At 44.3% G+C, this 15,568-nt stretch overlaps 1 protein-coding gene across 4 annotated transcripts in view; it reads right to left on the reverse strand.

Annotated features, from left to right (window-relative positions):
- LOC110538129 (MAGUK p55 subfamily member 3) overlaps nucleotides 1-15,568 on the reverse strand; it is a 44,849-nt gene that overhangs the window by 13,657 nt on the left and 15,624 nt on the right. For all 4 annotated transcript variants that reach the window (XM_036938168.1, XM_036938171.1, XM_036938170.1 and 1 more), the window contains exons 2-9: nucleotides 15,235-15,292; nucleotides 12,771-12,889; nucleotides 6,362-6,439; nucleotides 5,719-5,799; nucleotides 4,850-4,987; nucleotides 3,159-3,240; nucleotides 1,848-1,933; nucleotides 1,578-1,652 (exon numbers count right to left, since the gene is read on the reverse strand). In XM_036938168.1, coding sequence (XP_036794063.1) covers nucleotides 1,578-1,652; nucleotides 1,848-1,933; nucleotides 3,159-3,240; nucleotides 4,850-4,987; nucleotides 5,719-5,799; nucleotides 6,362-6,439; nucleotides 12,771-12,889; nucleotides 15,235-15,271 — 696 coding nt within the window. In that variant the 5' untranslated portion in view covers nucleotides 15,272-15,292. The remainder of the gene's footprint in view (nucleotides 1-1,577; nucleotides 1,653-1,847; nucleotides 1,934-3,158; nucleotides 3,241-4,849; nucleotides 4,988-5,718; nucleotides 5,800-6,361; nucleotides 6,440-12,770; nucleotides 12,890-15,234; nucleotides 15,293-15,568) is intronic.

Consider the following 15,568-nt stretch of genomic DNA (forward strand, 5'->3'; position numbering starts at 1 on the left):
CACACACACACACACACACACAGTTAAACCATCTCAGAAATACATATGGTATGTATAGAAAATAATTGACAGATCACCTCAAACTAGAGAGAGGGAAAGTGATGCTTTTGCAAATAGATTTCAGAATCACAGTCTATCTGTGCATGTGTCTGTGTGTGTGCATGAACAACATGTGCACACAACATACACTATATATAGAAACGTATGTGGACACCCCTTCAAATGAGTGGATTTCACTATTTCAACCACACCCCGTACTGATAGGTGTATAAAATCAAGCACACAGCCATGCAATCTCTATAGACAAACATTGGCAGTAGAACGGCCTTACTGAAGAGCTCTGTGACTTTCAATGTGGCACCGTCATAGGATGCCACCTTTCCAACAAGTCAGTTTGTCAAATGTCTGCCGTGCTAGAGCTGCCCCGGCCAACTGTAAGTGCTGTTGTTGTGAAGTGGAAACGTCTTGGAGCAACAGCGGCTCAGCCACGAAGTGCTAAGCCACACAAGCTCACAGAACGGGACCGCTGAGTGCTGAAACACGTAGCGTGTAAAAATGGTCTGTCCTCAGTTACAACACTTACTACTGAGTTCCAAACTGCCTCTGGAAGCAACGTCAGCACAAAACTATTCGTCTGGAGCTTCATGAAATGGGTTTCCATGGCCGAGCAGCCACACACAAGCTTAAGATTACCATGCGCAGCCAAGCGTCGGCTGGAGTGGTGTAAAGCTCACCGCCATTGGACTCTGGAGCAGTGTAGTTCTATGGAGTGATGAATCACAAGTCACCATCTGGCAGTCCTATGGACAAATCTGGGTTTGGTGGATGCCAGGTGAACACTACCTATCCCAATGCATAGTGCCAACTGTAAAGTTTGGTGGAGGAGGAATAATGGTGAGGGACTGTTTTTCTTGGTTCGGACTAGGCCCCGTAGTTCCAGTGTAGGGAAATCTTAACGCTACAGCATACAATGACATTCTAGACGATTCTGTACTTCCAACTTTGTGGCAACAGTTTGGGGAAGGCCCTGTCCTGTTTAAGCATGACAAGGTCCATACAGAAGTGATTTGTCGAGATTGGTGTGGAAGAACTTGACTGGCCTGCACAGACACCTAACCTCAACCTCATCAAACACCTTTAGGATGAATTCGAACTCTGACTGCAAGCCAGGCCCAATCGCCCAAAATCAGTGCCCGACCTCACTAATGCTCTTGTCCCCGCAGCAATGTTCCAACATCTAGTGGAAAGCCTTCCCAGAAGTGTGGAGGCTGTTAGAGCAGCAAAGGGGGGACCAACTCCATATTAATGCCCATGATTTTGAAATGAGATGTTTGACGAGCAGGTGTCCACATACCTTTGGTCATGTAGTGTATCTGAAACACGTCTCAAATTACACCTACACATCTCAGTGCATGTTGGCACAAACTGTTGTAATTCGTCTGCCATTGACTCTACTGCTGTATGTGTGAGCCTGAACCATGGCTGTTCAGTATTCTGACCCTTCCTCCATTCCAGAGCAGCTGTGTCTGTGTTTGTCTGTACTGAGCGTGCCCAGACCGTTGTGTTGTGTTCCTCACCTTGCTCTCCTTCAGATGGTCCTCCTCTTTAATGGCTGGGATTATCTTCAGGGTGATGGAGCCCTGAGACTGGGACTGAATGGCAACACACAGAGAGGAGCAGGATGTTAGCTTCACAGAAATACACTTTGAACACAATTTCAACCACTGTATCTTCGCAGCAGAGTTGATACGGCATGTATTGCCAACATAAATCAAAGGGAAACAGTGCTGTTGGTGATAGTGGTCTAAAAAATTAGGAAGACATAAAGTATTCTACTCTAGTCTCACCAGAAGCTGACTGATCTCATCAGGTCTTTTGTGAATGATGGAGATGCCGTTGACTTCCCGTAGCTCGTCTCCTACATGGACCAGTCCTGGATGGAGGGGAGGAGGTGGTGAGGGGAGACAACAGGCGAGCTGAAGTAGAGATCTATGCCTGGGTTCCTATTCCCTATATAGTGCACTCCTTTGGACCAGGGCCTATAGAATCTGGTCAAAAGTAGTGGACTGTATAGGGATTAGGGTGCCGTTTGGGTTGCACACCATATCGTGTATCGAGGAGATCTTGCACAGCACTGTATCAGTAGCATGTGTACTATATCTATCATACCGCTATTAACTGGGATGAGATATGGACAATAGGGCTTGGGAGTGGTGGTATCACTCTCCTCAGTCATGATCTACTGCAGTCACATCATTGAAACCTGACAAAGAGGGATGAGCGATAGGATCAATTAATCTCATCACTGCTCAGAGAGGGAGAGAGGAAGAGAGGACAGGAAGGGAGAGAGGGAGGGAGGGCAGAGAGGGAGAAGGGGAGAGAGGGAGGGAGAGCACAGAGGGAGAGAGGGAGAAAGGGAGCGAGGAAGGGAGGGCAGAGAGGGAGAGAGGGAGAGAGGGATGATATGAAGAAACAGACAAGCACATAATGTACTGTACAGAGAAACAAACAGATGGTAATGCCCCTTTTTCTATTGACACACACACACACACACACTAAACACACACCGAACATAATAAAGAAACGCACGTCTCCCTCCCAATGTGCAGATGGTATTTCCATGGTAACAGCAGCGGTCAGCTCGTTGGAGAGAGTGTGTAATGTGTGATATGTGATTGGCTCTCAGGGGAAAGACAGAACACGGCTTCAAACAGCCTGTTAACCACAGAGATCCTCATCTGTCTGTCTACCACCGTCTCTCTCTCTCTCTCGCCATGCTGCTGCTTTAATCTCTGCAACATCTCAGAATCATTAGTGGAGGATCCTCCCAGCTGTAGCTTCTATACAGGATGTTACCAATAAAATGTATATCCACTGACATGCTTTAGGCTACAGTACACCGCTGCATAGAAGGTCATATGTGTTCAGACTTCTGATTATTTGTCTAAGTTACATCGTCTCGGTTAGCCTTGCCTTCAGACATATTATGTCTGGTAATATTATCTGAGCGGTCCATAGATCTCATTTGACAGACCAACAAAAACTCCCTGTCTTGCCTGCGCAAGTTCCAGAGGAAGGGGATGATGAATCAAGACGTATCAGACAGTATGGGTTAAGACCAGACACAGAGAGGGACAGGATGGGACTGAATCACTCACCACTCCGGTCTGCAGCCCCGCCCCTCATGATGCGGGCCACGATCACAGACCCTGTGGTCTCATCCCGTCTGATGGTGGCCCCCTGGGAACAGAGAGATGATCGTTTCCTCCTCCCAGGATTGTATCCTCATTCTTTCCATCTCTTTTCTCTTATTTTATTTGTTTATTTATGATCAATCAATCAACACAGCACCAGTCCCACTTCCCACTTCCATATATACAGTGGGGAGAACAAGTATTTGATACACTGCCTATTTTGCAAGGTTTTCCTACTTACAAGGTTTTCCTACTTACAACCTCTGTAGAGGTCTGTAATTTTTACTGTGAGAGACGGAATCTAAAACAAAAATCCAGAAAATCACAGTGTATGATTTTTAAGTAATTCATTTGCATTTTATTGCATGACATAAGTATTTGATGCATCAGAAAAGCAGAACTTAATATTTGGTACCTTTTTTTGCAATCACATAGATCATACGTTTCCAGTAGTTCTTGACCAGGTTTGCACACACTGCAGCAGGGATTTTGTCCCACTCCTCCATACAGACCTTCTCCAGATCCTTCAGGTTTCGGGGCTGTCGCTGGGCAATACGGACTTTCAGTTCCCTCCAAAGATTTTCTATTGGGTTTAGGTTTTTGGCCAAGATCTTGCGATACACGGCCCCATCCATCCTCCCCTCAATACGGTGCAGTCGTCCTGTCCCCTTTGCAGAAAAGCATCCCCATAGAATGATGTTTCCACCTCCATGCTTCACGGTTGGGATGGTGTTCTTGGGGTTGTACTCATCCTTCTTCTTCCTCCAAACACGGCGAGTGGAGTTTAGACCAAAAAGCTCTATTTTTGTCTCATCAGACCACATGACCTTCTCCCATTCCTCCTCTGGATCATCCAGATGGTCATTGGCAAACTTCAGACGGGCCTGGACATGCGCTGGCTTGAGCAGGGGGACCTTGCGTGCGCTGCAGGATATTAATTCATGACGGCATAGTGTGTTACTGGTTATGGTTTTCTTTGAGACTGTGGTCCCAGCTCTCTTCAGGTCATTGACCAGGTCCTGCCGTGTAGTTCTGGGATGATCCCTCACCTTCCTCATGATCATTGATGCCCCACGAGGTGAGATCTTGCATGGAGCCCCAGACCGAGGGTGATTGACCGTCATCTTGAACTTCTTCCATTTTCTAATAATTGCACCAACAATTGTTGCCTTCTCACCCAGCTGCTTTCCTATTGTCCTGTAGCCCATCCCAGCCTTGTGCAGGTCTACAATTTTATCCCTGATGTCCTTACACAGCTCTCTGAGTCTTGGCCATTGTGGTGAGGTTGGAGTATACAGGTAATGAGTGGAGAACACGAGGGCTTCTTAAAGAAAAAATGAACAGGTCTGTGAGAGCCGGAATTCTTACTGGTTGGTAGGTGATCAAATACTTATGTCATGCAATAAAATGCAAATTAACTACTTAAAAACTATACAATGTGATTTTCTGGATTTTTGTTTTAGATTCCGTCTCTCACAGTAAAAATTACAGACCTCTACAGAGGTTGTAAGTAGGAAAACCTTGTAAGTAGGAAAACCTTGCAAAATCGGCAGTGTATCAAATACTTGTTCTCCCCATCCCCTCATCCTCTCATCCTCTACCATTTTATCTCTTTCCCCCATCCCCCTGTCATCCTCTCTGTTACAATGGCTCACCAGTGGTTCTTTGTTCTTGACCAGTCTGACGATCTTCACTGACTCCTCCTCCAGCTCGTCCTCGAAGTCGTCAGGCAGCGGTGGCAACACGGGGTCAAAGTTCTTCTGAGCAACCGTGTCATGAACGGACAAAACTGCCTGATGGGAGATAGCAGAGAGAGAAGGATTAATGTTAGAATTGCAGAACTGCATTCTGGGCAGTGGTGTAAAGTACTTAAGTAAAAATACTTTAAAGTACTACTTAAGTAGTTTTTGGGGGTATCTGTATTTTAATACATTCATAGAGAAAATGATGTACTTTTTACTCCATACATTTTCCCTGACATCCAAAAGTACTCGTTACAGTTTGAATGCTTAGCAGGACAGGTAAACTTTCACACACTTATCAAGAGAACCTCCCTGGTCATCCCTACTGCCTCTGATCTAGGGGACTCACTAAATACATGCTTCGTTTATAAGTTATGTCTGAGTTGGAGTGTGTCCCTGGCTATCTGTAACTTTAAAAAAAACTATAGAATTTGGCCTCCTGCTTTGCTTAATATAAGGAATTTGAAATGATTTACTTTTGATACTTAAGTATATTTAAAACCAAATACTTCTAGACTTTTACTCAAGTAGTATTTTACTGGGTGACTTTCACTTTTACTTGAGTCATTTCCTATTAAGGTATCTTTACTTTTACTCAAGTATGACAATTGGGTACTTCTTCCACCATTGATTCTGAGTATACCAAATATTAGGAATACCTTTGAATGCTCAGTATACATAGAGATTGACATAGATCGAGCTATTCAATACATATGGATGCATGAATAGCCACACCACCTTCCATAACCAGGTCTCTATGTGTGTATGGGGTTTTTGTTTACCTTGAGATGGGGGGATGTCAACAGCTGTAGGAGTTCCTTCTCCTCAACACTCATTGGTCCACTCTGCAGCTCCTCTGCCACCTGCCAATCACAACAGAGCTGTCAGTCAGACCATGACCTCTGACCTGGAATAAATCTGTGTGTCCAACAGTGTGGGCTTGGGATATAACTGAAAAATGTAGCAGATATATACTGAAAGTGTAGCAGACTATTAGCAGTAGTAGTCTAGAATAGAATCAACAAATATAGATATATACTGTAGAGTTGTACGGCTGTTGCCTAAAGCAGCAATATACAGTGTGTGCTTGCACACACAAATACACACACAGGAGAATAAGCAGCCAGGAGTTATGGCTCAGCACTTTTCCACTTAACTGGCGTGAGGAGAGAGAGGAGAGGCAGGATGTGGAGAGAGTTTCATTAGCGTTGAGATGAATCAGCACTTTCAGACCACAACACATTACTGTACTGTAACTGTATAAATCCACATACCTTACTACCTGCCTCTACCGCTCCTCTGTCTCAGCAAACACACTGGAACCGACTCTATTGGACGGGTGCTTCACACTTCGGCAGTGTGTGTGGTGTGTGTGTTCCTTGTTTGTGTGTGTGTGTGCGTGCGTGCGTGCTTTGTTGAACTTACATCCTCAGCCAAAGAGGCGGCGCTGTGAAGGACAGGTGTAGGACTCTGGCGCTCGTACTGTCTCAGCTTCTCATGGATCTGCAACATGTAGTTCAATCCCCGGAAAGGTCAGGGAGATCAAACGCACACATACACAAATTTAACAACATAAGTGTACCATAAATTCCATTAACATTGGCAACATTGCCACCCAGCAGGGGCCCAACTTTCACTGGGGATGGGGGGGACATGCCTCCCAAAAATTCAGAATTTGCCTTTTTGCCCCTCTAGTTTTATAATTGGAATGTGACACAAAAAGAGGCCTCGATGTGCTTTAGGACCATGCGGATGCCTCCGAGCGGTCGGTTAGGCTGTTTCGAGTGTTTATCCAACTGGATAAAATAAATACTGTATATATATATACTGTACCAGTCAAAAGTTTGGACACACCTACTCATTCAGGATGTTAGCCAGCCTGCCAGCTTAGTGGAGTCTTCCACTAGCACTGTCAGTGTAGTCAGCTCAGCTATCCCCATTGACACCGTGTCTGTGCCTCGACCTAGGTAGGGCAAAACTAAACATGGCGGTGTTCGCCTTAGCAATCTCACTAGGATAAAGACCTCCTCCACTCCTGCCATTATTGAAAGAGATCGTGATACCTCACATCTCAAAATAGGGCAACTTAATGTTAGATCCCTCACTTTAAAGGCAGTTATAGTCAATGAACTAAACACTGATCATAATCTTGATGTGATTGGCCTGACTGAAACATTTTTATTTATTTTTATTTCACCTTTATTTAACCAGGTAGGCTAGTTGAGAACAAGTTCTCATTTGCAACTGCGACCTGGCCAAGCTAAAGCATAGCAGATCGACACATACAACAACACGGAGTTACACATGGAATGAACAAAACATACAGTCAATAATACAGTAGAAAAAAAATAAAACAAAGTCTATATACAGTGAGTGCAAATAATGTCAAATAAGGAGTTAAGGCAATAAATAGGCCATGGTGGCGAAGTAATTACAATATGGCTATTAAACACTGGAATGGTAGATGTGCAAAAGATGGATGTGCAAGTAGAGATGCTGTGGTGCAAAAGGAGCAAAATAAATAAATACAGTATGGGAATGAGATAGATGGATGGGCGAGATACAGGTGGGCTATGAACAGGTCCAGTGATCTGTGAGCTGCTCTGACAGCTGGTTCTTAAAGCTAGTGAGGGAGATGGGAATCTCCATCTTCAGGGATTTTTGCAGTTCGTTCCAGTCAGTGGCAGCAGAGAACTGGAAGGAAAGGCAGCCAAAGGAGGAATTGGCTTTGGGGGTGACCAGTGAGATATACCTGCTGGAGCATGTGCTATGAGTGGGTGCTGCTATGGTGACCAGCGAGCTGAGATAGGGCGGGGCTTTACCTAGCAGAGACTTGTAGATAACCTGTAGCCAATGGGTTTGGCGACAGGTATGAAGCGAGGGCATGGCTTAAGCCTGATGAATTGACTGTGTTAAATGAGGCCTCTCCTCCTGGTTACACTAGTGACCATATCCCCCGTGCATCCCACAAAGGCGGAGGTGTTGCTAACATTTACGATAGCAAATTTCAATTTACAAAAAAAGCTTTTGAGCTTCTAGTCATGAAATCTATGCAGCCTACTCAATCACTTTTTATAGCTACTGTTTACAGGCCTCCTGGGCCATATACAGCGTTCCTCACTGAGTTCCCTGAATTCCTATCGGACCTTGTAGTCATAGCAGATAATATTCAAATGTTTGGTGATTTTAATATTCACATGGAAAAGTCCACAGACCCACTCCAAAATGCTTTCGGAGCCATCATCGACTCAGTGGGTTTTGTCCAACATGTCTATGGACCTACTCACTGTCACAGTCATAATCTGGACCTAGTTTTGTCCCATGGAATAAATGTTGTGGATCTTAATGTTTTTCCTCATAATCCTGGACTATCAGACCACAATTTTATTACATTTGCAATCGCAACAAATAATCTGCTCAGACCCCAACCAAGGAGCATCAAATGTCGTGCTATAAATTCTCACACAACACAAATATTCCTTGATGCCCTTCCAGACTCCCTCTGCCTACCCAAGGACGTCAGAGGACAAAAATCAGTTAACCACCTAACTGAGGAACTCAATTTAACCTTGCGCAATACCCTAGATGCAGTTACACCTCTAAAAACTAAAAACATCTGTCATAAGAAACTAGCTCCCTGGTATACAGAAAATACCCGAGCTCTGAAGCAAGCTTCCAGAAATTTGAATGGAAATGGTGCCACACCAAACTGGAAATCTTCCGACTAGCTTGGAAAGACAGTACCATGCAGTATCAAAGAGCCCTCACTGCTGCTCGATCATCCTATTTTTCCAACTTAATTGAGGAAAATAAGAACAATCCAAAATGTATTTTTGATACTGTCGCAAAGATAACTAAAAAGCAGCATTCCACAAGTGAGGATGGCTTTCACTTCAGCAGTAAAAAATTAATGAACTTCTTTGAGGAAAGATCATGATCATTAGGAAGCAAATTAGACTCCTCTTTAAATTGACGTATTCCTCCAAAGTTCAGTTGTCCTGAGTCTGCACAACTCTGCCAGGACCTAGGATCAAGAGAGACACTCAAGTGTTTTAGTACTATATCTCTTGACACAATGATGAAAATAATCCTGGCCTCTAAACCTTCAAGCTGCATACTTGACCCTATTCCAACTAAACTACTGAAAGAGCTGCTTCCTGTGCTTGGCCCTCCTATGTTGAACATAATAAACGGCTCTCTATCCACCGGATGTGTACCATACTCACTAAAAGTGGCAGTAATAAAGCCTCTTGAAAAAGCCAAACCTTGACCCAGAAAATATATAAAAAACTATCGTCCTATATTGAATCTTCCATTCCTCTCTAATGTTTTTGAAAAAGCTGTTGCGCAGCAACTCACTGCCTTCCTGAAGACAAACAATGTATATGAAATGCTTCAGTCTGGTTTTAGACCCCATCATAGCACTAAGACTGCACTTGTGAAGGTGGTAAATGACCTTTTAATGGTGTCAGACCGAGACTCTGCATCTGTCCTCGTGCTCCTAGGCCTTAGTGCTGCTTTTGATACCATCGATCACCACATTCTTTGGAAGATTGGAAACCCAAATTGGTCTATACGGACAAGTTCTGGCCTGGTTTAGATCTTGTCTGTTGGAAAGATATCAGTTTGTCTCTGTGAATGGTTTGTCCTCTGACAAATCAACTGTACATTTCGGTGTTCCTCAAGGTTCCGTTTTAGGACCACTATTGTTTTCACTATATATTTTACATCTTGGGGATGTCATTCGAAAACATAATGTTAACTTTCACTGCTATGCGGATGACACACAGCTGTACATTTCAATGAAACATGGTGAAGCCCCAAAATTGCCCTCGCTAGAAGCCTGTGTTTCAGACATAAGGAAGTGGATGGCTGCAAACTTTCAAAACAGAGATGCTTGTTTTAGGTTCCAAGAAACAAAGAGATCTTCTGTTGAATCTGACAATTAATCTTGATGGTTGTACAGTCGTCTCAAATAAAACTGCGAAGGACCTCGGCATTACTCTGGACCCTAATCTCTCTTTTGACGAACATATCAAGCCTGTTTCAAGAACAGTTTTTTTCCGTCTACGTAACATTTCTCCCATAGAGCTCCATTTTTATGGAATCGTCTGCCTACCCATGTGAGAGACGCAGACTCGGTCTCAACCTTTAAGTCTTTGCTGAAAATTAATCTCTTCAGTGGGTTATATGATTGAGTGTCGTCTGGCCCAGGAGTGTGAAGGTGAACGGAAAGGCTATGGAGCAACGAACCGCCCTTGCTGTCTCTGCCTGGCCGGTTCCCCCCTCTCCACTGGGATTCTCTGCCTCTAACCCTATTACAGGGGCTGAGCCACTGGCTTACTGGTGCTCTTTCATGCCGTCACTAGGAGGGGTGCGTCACTTGAGTGGGTTGAGTCACTGACGGGATCTTCCTGTCTGGGTTGGCGCCCCCCTCTTGGGTTGTGCCGTGGCGGAGATCTTTGTGGGCTATACTCGGCCTTGTCTCAGGATGGTTAATTTGGTGGTTGAAGATATCCCTCTAGTGGTGTGGGGGCTGTGCTTTGGCAAAGTTGGTGGTGTTATATCCTTCCTTTTTCGCCCTGTCCGGGGCTATCATCGGATGGGGCCACAGTGTCTCCTGACCCCTCCTGTCTCAGGCTCCAGTATTTATGCTGCAGTAGTTTATGTGTCGGGGGGCTAGGGTCAGTCTGTTATATCTGGAGTACTTCCTGTCTTATCCTGTGTCCTGTGTGAATTTAAGTATGCTCTCTCTAATTCTCTCTTTCTCTCTTTCTTTCTCTCTCTCGGAGGACCTGAGCCCTAGGACCATGCCTCAGGACTACCTGGCATGATGACTCCTTGCTGTCCCCAGTCCACCTGGCCGTGCTGCTGCTCCAGTTTCAACTGTTCTTCCTGCGGCTATGGAACCCTGACCTGTGCTACCTGTCCCAGACCTGCTGTTTTTAACTCTCTAGAGACAGCAGGAGCAGTAGAGATACTCTTAATGATCGGCTATGAAAAGCCAACTGACATTTACTCCTGAGGTGCTGACTTGCTGCACCCTCGACAGCTACTGTGATTATTATTATTTGACCATGCTGGTCATTTATGAACATTTGAACATCTTGGCCATGTTCTGTTATAATCTCCACCCGGCACAGTCAGAAGAGGACTGGCCAACCCTCATTGCCTGGTTCCTCTCTAGGTTTCTTCCTAGATTTTGGCCTTTCTAGGGAGTTTTTCCTAGCCACCGTGCTTCTACACCTGCATTGCTTGCTGTTTGGGGTTTTAGGCTGGGTTTCTGTACAGCACTTTGAGATATCAGCTGATGTAAGAAGGGCTGTATAGATTCATTTGATTTGATTTGATGATTCAAGGGTTTTTCTTTATTTTGTCTATTTTCTACATTGTATAATAATAGGGAAGACATCAAAACTATGCAATAACACATATGGAATCATGTACTGACCAAAAAAGTTAAACAAATTAAAATATATTTTATATTTGAGATTTTTCAAATTAGCCACCCTTTGCCTTGATGACAGCTTTGCACACTCTTGGCATTCTCTCAATCAGTTTCATGAGGTAGTCACCTGGAATGCATTTCAATTAACATTTCGTTCCTTCTTAATGTGTTTGAGCCAATCAGTTGTGTTATGACAGACGATAGCCCTATTTGGTAAAGACCAAGTCCATATTATGGCAAGAACAGCTCAAATATTCAAAGAGAAACGACAGTCCATCATTACTTTAAGACATGAAGTTCAGTCAATGCAGTCGCAAAAACCATCAAGATGAAACTGGCTCTCATGAGGACCGTCACAGGAAAGGAAGACCCAGAGTTATCTCTGCTACAGAGAATAAGTTCAAGTAACAGACACATCTCAACATCAACTGTTCAGAGGTTGACTGCGTGAATCAGGCCTTCATGGTCGAATTGTTGCAACAAAAAAAACACTACTAAAAGTCATCAATAAGAAGAAGAGACTTGCTTGGGCCAAGAAACACGAGCAATGGACATTAGACTGGTGGAAATCTGTCCATTGGTCTGATGAGTCCAAATTTGAGATTTTTGGTTCCAACTGCCGTGCCTTTGTGAGACGTGGAGTAGGTGAACGGACGATCTCTGCATGTGTGGTTGCCGTGAAGCATGGAGGAGGAGGTGTGATGGTGTGGGGGTGCTTTGATGGTGACACTGTCAGTGACTTATTTAGAATTCAAGGTACATTTAACCAGCATGGCTACCACAGCATTCTGCAGTGATACACCATCACATCTGGTTTGCGCTTAGTAGGACTATTTCTTTCTTCTTCTACATGACAATGACCTAACACACCTATAGGCTGTCTAAGGGCTATTTGACCAATAGGGAGAGTGATGGAGTGCTGCATCAGATGACCCGGCCTCCACAATCACCCAACCTCAACCCAACTGAGATGGTTTGAGATGAGTTGGACCGCAGAGTGAAGGAAAAGCAGCCAACAAGTGCTCAGCATTTGTGGGAACTCCTTCAAGACTGTTGGAAAAGCATTACCCATGAAGCTGGTTGAGAGAATGCCAAGAGTGTACAAAGCTGTCATCAAGGCAAATGGTGGCTACCTTGAAGAATCTCAAATATACAATATATTTGGATTTGTTTAACACTTTTTTGGTTCCTACATGATCCCATGTGTGTTATTTCATAGTTTTGATGTCTTCACTATTATTCTACAATGTAGAGAACAGTTCAAATAAAGAAAAACTCTTGAATGAGTAGGTGTGTTCAAACTTTTGACTGGTACTATATGTATAGTTATGTCCCCCACACTTCTAAAACCAACGTTTTGCCTCTGCCACCCAGTCTTATGTGTACCTTCATGAGGTATCCCAGGCTCTTCTCACTGAAGACATCTTTGAGGAAGACCATGTCCTCCTTGTGGTTGGCATCAGGACGCAGCTGGGACGTCAACAGGGCCAGAGTCTCGTGCAGGCCTGTGGAGAGGAGGGAGGGTGAAGGAACTGGGATCCGTCTTTGTTTACATCCTCAGATCCGACGGAGTAATGTAATATATAATGACAGATACCATTTAGCAGACGCTTTTATCCAAAGAGATTTTCAGTCATGCATGCACACATTTTACGTAGGGGTGGTCCTGGGATTCAGACCCTCTATCCTGGTCAACTAAGTCTGGCATTCAAACCCACTACCCTGGCCAACTAAGTCTGGGATTCAAACCCACTACCCTGGCCAACTAAGTCTGGGATTCAAACCCACTACCCTGGCCAACTACAGTGCCTTGCGAAAGTATTCGGCCCCCTTGAACTTTGCGACCTTTTGCCACATTTCAGGCTTCAAACATAAAGATATAAAACTGTATTTTTTTGTGAAGAATCAACAACAAGTGGGACACAATCATGAAGTGGAACGACATTTATTGGATATTTCAAACTTTTTTAACAAATCAAAAACTGAAAAATTGGGCGTGCAAAATTATTCAGCCCCTTTACTTTCAGTGCAGTAAACTCTCTCCAGAAGTTCAGTGAGGATCTCTGAATGATCCAATGTTGACCTAAATGACTAATGATGATAAATACAATCCACCTGTGTGTAATCAAGTCTCCGTATAAATGCACCTGCACTGTGATAGTCTCAGAGGTCCATTAAAAGCGCAGAGAGCATCATGAAGAACAAGGAACACACCAGGCAGGTCCGAGATACTGTTGTGAAGAAGTTTAAAGGATTTAGATACAAAAAGATTTCCCAAGCTTTAAACATCCCAAGGAGCACTGTGCAAGCGATAATATTGAAATGGAAGGAGTATCAGACCACTGCAAATCTACCAAGACCTGGCCGTCCCTCTAAACTTTCAGCTCATACAAGGAGAAGACTGATCAGAGATGCAGCCAAGAGGCCCATGATCACTCTGGATGAACTGCAGAGATCTACAGCTGAGGTGGGAGACTCTGTCCATAGGACAACAATCAGTCGTATATTGCACAAATCTGGCCTTTTTGGAAGAGTGGCAAGAAGAAAGCCATTTCTTAAAGATATCCATAAAAAGTGTCGGTTAAAGTTTGCCACAAGCCACCTGGGAGACACACCAAACATGTGGAAGAAGGTGCTCTGGTCAGATGAAACCATTGAACTTTTTGGCAACAATGCAAAACGTTATGTTTGGCGTAAAAGCAACACACCATCCCCACTGTCAAACATGGTGGTGGCAGCATCATGGTTTGGGCCTGCTTTTCTTTAGCAGGGACAGGGAAGATGGTTAAAATTGATGGGAAGATGGATGGAGCCAAATACAGGACCATTCTGGAAGAAAACCTGATGGAGTCTGCAAAAGACCTGAGACTGGGACAGAGATTTGTCTTCCAACAAGACAATGATCCAAAACATAAAGCAAAATCTACAATGGAATGGTTCAAAAATAAACATATCCAGGTGTTAGAATGGCCAAGTCAAAGTCCAGACCTGAATCCAATCGAGAATCTGTGGAAAGAACTGACAACTGCTGTTCACAAATGCTCTCCATCCAACCTCAGAGCTCGAGCTGTTTTGCAAGGAGGAATGGGAAAAAATGTCAGTCTCTCGATGTGCAAAACTGATAGAGACATACCCCAAGCGACTTACAGCTGTAATCGCAGCAAAAGGTGGCGCTACAAAGTATTAACTTAAGGCTGAATAATTTTGCACGCCCAATTTTTCAGTTTTTGATTTGTTAAAAAAGTTTGAAATATCCAATAAATGTTGTTTCACTTCATGATTGTGTCCCACTTGTTGTTGATTCTTCACAAAAAAATACAGTTTTATATCTTTATGTTTGAAGCCTGAAATGTGGCAAAAGGTCGCAAAGTTCAAGGGGGCCGAATACTTTCGCAAGGCACTGTAAGTCTGGGATTCAAACCCACTACCCTGGCCAACTAAGCCTGGGATTCAAACCCACTACCCTGGCCAACTAAGCCTGGGATTCAAACCCACTACCCTGGCCAACTAAGCCTGGGATTCAAACCCACTACCCTGGCCAACTAAGCCTGGGATTCAAACCCACTACCCTGGCCAACTAAGCCTGGGATTCAAACCCACTACCCTGGTAAACTAAGCCTGGGATTCAAACCCACTACCCTGGCCAACTAAGCCTGGGATTCAAACCCACTACCCTGGTCAACTAAGCCTGGGATTCAAACCCACTACCCTGGCCAACTAAGCCTGGGATTCAAACCCACTACCCTGGCCAACTAAGCCTGGGATTCAAACCCACTACCCTGGCCAACTAAGCCTGGGATTCGATTTTGATGCATAAAGGTTGCACCTTTTCTGGTGTATTTCATCTTACCTGTGCCTGCTGAGAGGACCGGCATGGCTTCTTTCATGGGTCAGCAAAAAGGTGAGGCCTGGCAAAGAGAAGCAGAGAAAATGGATGAAAAGGAAACATACTCCCCTTTAGTTCTTCTTCATCTCATACACACTGCGTTTTCCTGAAGAGGATGTCACTGGGTGAAAACTGTTAAGGGCTTTGCAGGCAGTTTTAGGTGATCCTAAAAGTACTGCATACTCTAATGATGTGTGTACCTCAGTGTGTCTGTGTGTGTGTGTGTGTGTGTGTGTGTGTGTGTGTATGTGTGTGTGTGTGTGTGCCTGTGTGTGTCTGAAACAGATGTGCTGGGATC

This window comes from Oncorhynchus mykiss, chromosome 12 (genome assembly GCF_013265735.2).
Source record: "Oncorhynchus mykiss isolate Arlee chromosome 12, USDA_OmykA_1.1, whole genome shotgun sequence".
In the NCBI taxonomy this organism is placed as follows: Eukaryota; Metazoa; Chordata; class Actinopteri; order Salmoniformes; family Salmonidae; genus Oncorhynchus; species Oncorhynchus mykiss.